This window comes from Temnothorax nylanderi, unplaced genomic scaffold (genome assembly GCF_030848795.1).
Source record: "Temnothorax nylanderi isolate EJ_2023f unplaced genomic scaffold, tnyl_v1.0 TNYL_tig0355_pilon, whole genome shotgun sequence".
Lineage (NCBI taxonomy): Eukaryota > Metazoa > Arthropoda > Insecta > Hymenoptera > Formicidae > Temnothorax > Temnothorax nylanderi.
The window spans coordinates 1-5771 of NW_027249417.1; the positions used below are offsets into that span (position 1 = coordinate 1).

General features: G+C 39.7%; 1 protein-coding gene across 1 annotated transcript; it reads right to left on the reverse strand.

Annotated features, from left to right (window-relative positions):
* LOC139781689 (hexosaminidase D-like) lies at window positions 1–5053 on the reverse strand. Its single transcript, XM_071720572.1, has 4 exons — window positions 4835–5053; window positions 4690–4744; window positions 263–476; window positions 1–86 (listed from the first exon to the last, which is right to left on the reverse strand). Exons 1-3 carry the CDS (start codon window positions 4882–4884, stop codon window positions 336–338), a joined length of 246 nt encoding a protein of 81 aa, XP_071576673.1. The 5' UTR covers window positions 4885–5053; the 3' UTR covers window positions 1–86; window positions 263–335.
* Between the last annotated feature and the right edge of the window lie 718 nt (window positions 5054–5771).

Here is a 5771-nt window from a genome sequence, read left to right on the forward strand (position 1 = left end):
AGAGTTCTTGGATTTGACGGGCAGATAGAACTTGGAAAAGGTTCCACCTCGCGCAGCGATCTCCATTCATCGTGTTTTAAGATAAACTGAAATTTAAATAACAATAAACTTATCGAACAACACAATGGTTGGAATTTACGAATAATCGCCATCTCTCTTGAATTAGGACTTGAAAATAAGAGGAATGTAAGATTGTACAGCAAGTACAAGCTTCATACGAAATAATTCGATGTAAAAATTAATGAAATAATTTTTGCTGTACCTCCATATGACCGAAAGTTTGTACCAATGGGATAACCGCCAAGCCGCAATCGCCTGCTATCTGCAAGATGTGTCTAGCCTCCTGGACTGGTATCCCTCGCCAAACTGCTTGGACCATTGCTTCCTATCGGAGAAAGTTCCCGGTTGTAGGGAAATGTATCTTCCCATTCCAGCAATAATCCGGTAGCTCCCCATGTTCGCAACAGCGGAAAGAGCTGTAAATTTCTAGTAAGTCATAAGAATAAAAATAAGCACAGACAAAAGTCAAAGAAAATTATTATGACAATTGTTGTCCATTCAATATACAGCCTCTTGACAACTGTTGACAACTCCGACCGAGATTGAAATTGTGCTGAGGTTTACTTGAATTCAAAGACGAAAGAAATGTGATTTATCTCATAAGTTTCGCTACTGTCAGCTTTTGAATTATAACTCTCTGCTTGTGTATCAAAGACGAAATATCAATATTTCATTATTCTTTCACAAATATCTTTGTTTCAGGCAGAAATGAACTATCTATTTTCATGCTCTTTAATACATTTTACGAATCAATTATAATCCAGTGAGCAAAATGTTCCAGTAAGCAAACTGCCCGTAATATGACAACAAATTGACAGCAAATTGGCCTAGATATCTCAACAGATTTAGCATCATTTGCGTCCGCATTAAATTTGCGTTTTCCTAGCAGACTGCATATAATCTAACAGCGGATTGTCGGCAGAAATTGAATAGAATCTATTATTTCTTAAATATTTAGATGATTACGAAACAGTAGATTCTGCTCAATTTCTGCAGTCAATCTGCCATTATATTCAGTTAACAGATTCTGTTATATTTCTACTGGAATTCTACCGACAAAATTTGTATACTTTGGTACCTATTATAGAAACTTTTCGGAATGGATTCCGATCGGAATTATTCCGTTTTCCCTAGAAAACACACAAAACGGACACAATAAAAATCTAAAACAACTAAATAATTCTGTCAGAATACAAAATTTTCGACAATATGGGCCGATATCACAGTCTCCGATTAACGTGATCCTCCGATTAAACTCACTCTGCATCTCTTTCTAACTGTCTTTTCGTCTCTTTCTAGGGGGACAGTTAGAAAGAGATGCAGAGTGAGTTTAATCGGAGGATCACGTTAATCGGAGACTGTGATATCGGCCCAAGGGCCCAAGGGCCGATATCACAGTCTCCGATTAACGTGATTCTCTGATTAAACTCACTCTCCATCTCTTTCTAACTGTCCCCCTAGAAAGAGACGAAAAGACAGTTAGAAAGAGATGCAGAGTGAGTTTAATCGGAGGATCACTTCTTCTTCTTCTTCTTATATTTGCATTGGCTCCTGCCTCTAGTACGAGGACAATATGGCCAGCATTTACCCCTGTTTGCGTAAAAGTCTGAATGACTGTTAGCGTGGCAAAGTCTAAATGGAAATCACTAAAAAACTGAGTGAGAATCAATGCAGACAGTATCAGTCGCAATACTTAAAAAATTTTCGTTCCGGACAAACACGTCCGAACAGGTCCGCGCACGTTGAGCGAATTTTAATCGGTGGATCACGTTAATCGGAGACTGTGATATCGGCCCATAAGGGTGCCGTCCCATGCAGGACGGAATTTCGGAAAACGGAATCTCGGAATCATTCTGATTGGTTAGCCCCATGGGGCACAGTACAAGCCCCATGAGGCTAACCAATCAGAATGATTCCGAGATTCCGTTTTCCGAAATTCCGTCCTGCATGGGACGGCATCCTAAGGGTGCCGTCCCATGCAGGACGGAATTTCGGAAAACGGAATCTCGGAATCATTCTGATTGGTTAGCCCCATGGGGCACAGTACAAGCTCCATGAGGCTAACCAAACAGAATGATTCCGAGATTCCGTTTTCCGAAATTCCGTCCTGCATGGGACGGCATCCTAAGGGTGCCGTCCCATGCAGGACGGAATTTCGGAAAACGGAATCTCGGAATCATTCTGATTGGTTAGCCCCATGGGGCACAGTACAAGCCCCATGAGGCTAACCAATCAGAATGATTCCGAGATTCCGTTTTCCGAAATTCCGTCCTGCATGGGACGGCATCCTAAGCTGTCAAAATATATGTTCCATTGGTACAACAGCGTAGCACTCTGGCCTAGTTTACATCGATCACTTGATAGGCGTATTAAATAGTAAATAACTAGTAAATTAGTTTGATTATTGGCTGATCAGTTTAAATATACTATTTGATACGCGTATCAAGAGATCGGTGTAAATTAGGCCATTAAGGCCCAGTTTCACAAGTGTCGGTTAACTTTTAATCTTAGATTAACTCACTCTTCGTCTTCTTCTAACGTCCCCCTTAGAAAGAGACGAAGAGTTAATCTAAGGTTAATGCTAGGTCTACAATGCGAGTCGCAAAGTCGTGAGTCGCAAGAATTGATCAATCACAATCGAATTTGAGGAGAATAATCGACTGTGATTGGTCAATTCTTGCGACTCACGACTTTGCGACTCCCATTGTAGACCCAGCATAAAAGTTAACAGACACTTGTGAAACTGGGCCTTAGAGCCTCCGCACAGACTTTCGTATGGTAACGTAGTGTAATAAAACGTGGGTCAACGCACAGAGAAACATATCGGTTGCGGTGTTATACGTCAATACGTTTCTTGTGCGTTGATCTACGTTACGTTACCATACGAAAGTTTTGTGCGGAGGCTCTAAGGCCGGTATTCATAGGCTGCGGTCAACTTGACGCTACTAATGCTTTGAAGCGTCTTTCTTCTCTTTCTTTCAATGGAGGAAGAAAGAGAAGAAGAACGCTTCAAAGGATTTGTAGCGTCAAGTTGACCGCAGCCATAGTCGGTTCTTATTTCAAGACCGTCTTAAGTAATGTCTTAAGATGCTAATACGGCTCTGTGATTGGTTCATAACATCTTAAGATTGTACTTAAGACGGACTTAAATATAAGAACCGACTATGGCTGCGGTCAACTTGACGCTACTAATGCTTTGAAGCGTCTTTCTTCTCTTTATTTCAATGGAGGAAGAAAGAGAAGAAGAACGCTTCAAAGGATTTGTAGCGTTAAGTTGACCGCAGCCTATGAATACCAGCCTTATAGCCGTATTCATAGTCCTTCCTTGAGGAATAAGGATTCCTTGTTCCTCATTCTACATTTCATAAATCTTAAGGTTCCTTGATCGGTCAAGGAAGGACTAGTATGAATAGTATGAATGGCCTAGTTTACACCGATCACTTGATACGCGTATTAAATAGTAAATAACTAGTAAATTAGTTTGATTATTGGCTAATCAGCTCAAATATACTATTTGATACGCGTATCAAGAGATCGGTGTAAACTAGGCCAATACGGCTATTAGGGTGCGTTCAACTTAACACCCGCGATGCTCGTGAGCATCATTCGTCTTTATTTAACATTTGACAAACAACAAGGATGAAATGATTCTAAAGAGCATTACGAGCGTTAAGGGGATCCTATAGTACCGACATTTGCAGTTTCGAAGAATTCTTTGAATTGGCTTTACAGAATTGCAAGTTTTTGGTCTAGAATTAAAGTACGCACAAAAATCTATTTCCCGATACACGATTTCATATCAGAAACGAAAATTTGGGCACATACAGCTGTCACCTGACGACAATATTTGCTTAAACAAAAATACTGCAGTTTATATATACAAAATGATACACAAGGGAAGTAGCGACAACATTTACGAACAATTTGGTGTAAATAAAACTAAGATTGAATGCCTAGAAAAAAAGATTTTTCCTAAGGCAGCTTTATTGATGCAAAGGCACATGTAGGTTGACAGAATGAGCAGAATTGCGTGTAGCGAGAGATGGCGCAGCAATCGGACAAAGACAGATGCATTTCGTTAGACAAGGGCAGATATAGGCCGGTAATATAGAAAATGATAGAAAACGAATTAGAACGGAATTAAAAATGTTCGACATTATCGACATCGAGGAAGTTCGGCCTTCACTATAGGATCCCCTTAAGTAAAACGCACCCTTATTTGCGTAGTTTCTCTCTCTCTCTCTCTCTCTCTCTCTCTCTCTCTCTCTCTCTGTCTCTATCTGTCTCTATCTGTATCGTCGAGGATAATCCTCAGGCAGTCCATTTGATGCTACAAATGCTCTCAAGCGTTCTTCTTCTTTCTTCATTAAAAGAAAAGAGAAGAATGCTTCAAAGCATTTGTAGTGTTAAGTGGATCACAGCCTCAGGCGCGCGATTGTAGTATTCGAAGCGCAATCTGTGACGTGCGATAAAAATCAGGTTATCAGGACAGCACTTGGGTAAGAAAAGGACACTTCTACGTCCGTCGTACGGATTTTAAACGGAAAAACGTGTGCGATGGTGAGTCTCGGAATGCGTTGGCGCGAGAGACGAGGTAATTGGCCTCGAGCGTTTACGACCGGCATGTACCTTTTCGAAGTAGCAGGTCCGCGGTGGTGCGCCCTTCAAGTCAAGGTGGACCAGCCTAGAAAAGAAAGGGCGATTCGCCAGGTCGCGACACTTCGTTCGTCGAGAGATACGCGGTGATTTGCGTCGGTCGGTCCGGTTACCTTACCTGTGCGAGCCCAACGTCAAGGCGTCCATCTTTTCTCCCATTCCATTCATCGGTCAGACAACATTGGTCGAAGGAAGAGCGACGACTTTTGGCGCGGAACGAGTGGATTCCGCGAGCCCGCCTGACCTGTCGTTGATCGTCTCGTGTCTCGTGGCTGTATGTATCAGTCGTTCACGGAAAGGTTGCAATAGGGATCCTTTAATGAGGGATGGGACAAAGCCGCCATTAATGGGAGCGGAAGTGACGGCAGGCATTACGCGTCATTTTTGAATAAAACAAAATAACTGTATCGAAAATATGTCTACATAAATTCAATTCTAATTGAGGAATTATTTCAATTAAATTGAAGTAAATAAATAAAACTTAATTAAATGAAATAAATTCCGTAAATTAAGTAAATAGTAACAAACAATAAATACTGATAAATTTAATTTATCACAAAAAATTAATAAATGCAGTAAATAATGCAATAAATAATTTTTTTGATAAATTTAAGAGTTTTTATATAGCAAATTTGTAAATTTAATAAATGAAAAAAACAACAATTTTGAAAATCATTTTTATACTAAAAATGTGTTGACGCGATAGTCTGAGCTTATATTTATCAATATTAGTTAATTTGATGATTTATAGTTGAGGTTATGTATTCTCTATATATATTCTCATTTCAGTATTAAATGATAATATAAAATCACATTCAATTTTAATGAAATTGGATTTATTAAGTACAATGCTTACACTTTTATTTTTTCTCTTGCTCACTTTATCAGTTATGACACAGTATGTACAGTTATACTGTGGTCATATGTCATAAATTGACATATACTATACACTATCTTTACTAAAATATACTCAAAGCAAAAATATCCCTTATTAATGGCGGACGACCAATCCGCATCCTGCAGCCTCGGTGTCCTATCCCTCATTAAAGGATCCC

Coding starts and splice junctions, on each gene's coding strand:
- LOC139781689 (XM_071720572.1), bottom strand. CDS start 4,884: ATGAATGGAATGGGAGAAAAGATGGACGCCTTGACGTTGGGCTCGCAC. Junction 4,745..4,834: donor TTGACGTTGGGCTCGCACAG/GTAAGGTAACCG, acceptor TTTCTTTTCTAG/GCTGGTCCACCTTGACTTGA. Junction 477..4,689: donor GGACCTGCTACTTCGAAAAG/GTACATGCCGGT, acceptor AGAAATTTACAG/CTCTTTCCGCTGTTGCGAAC.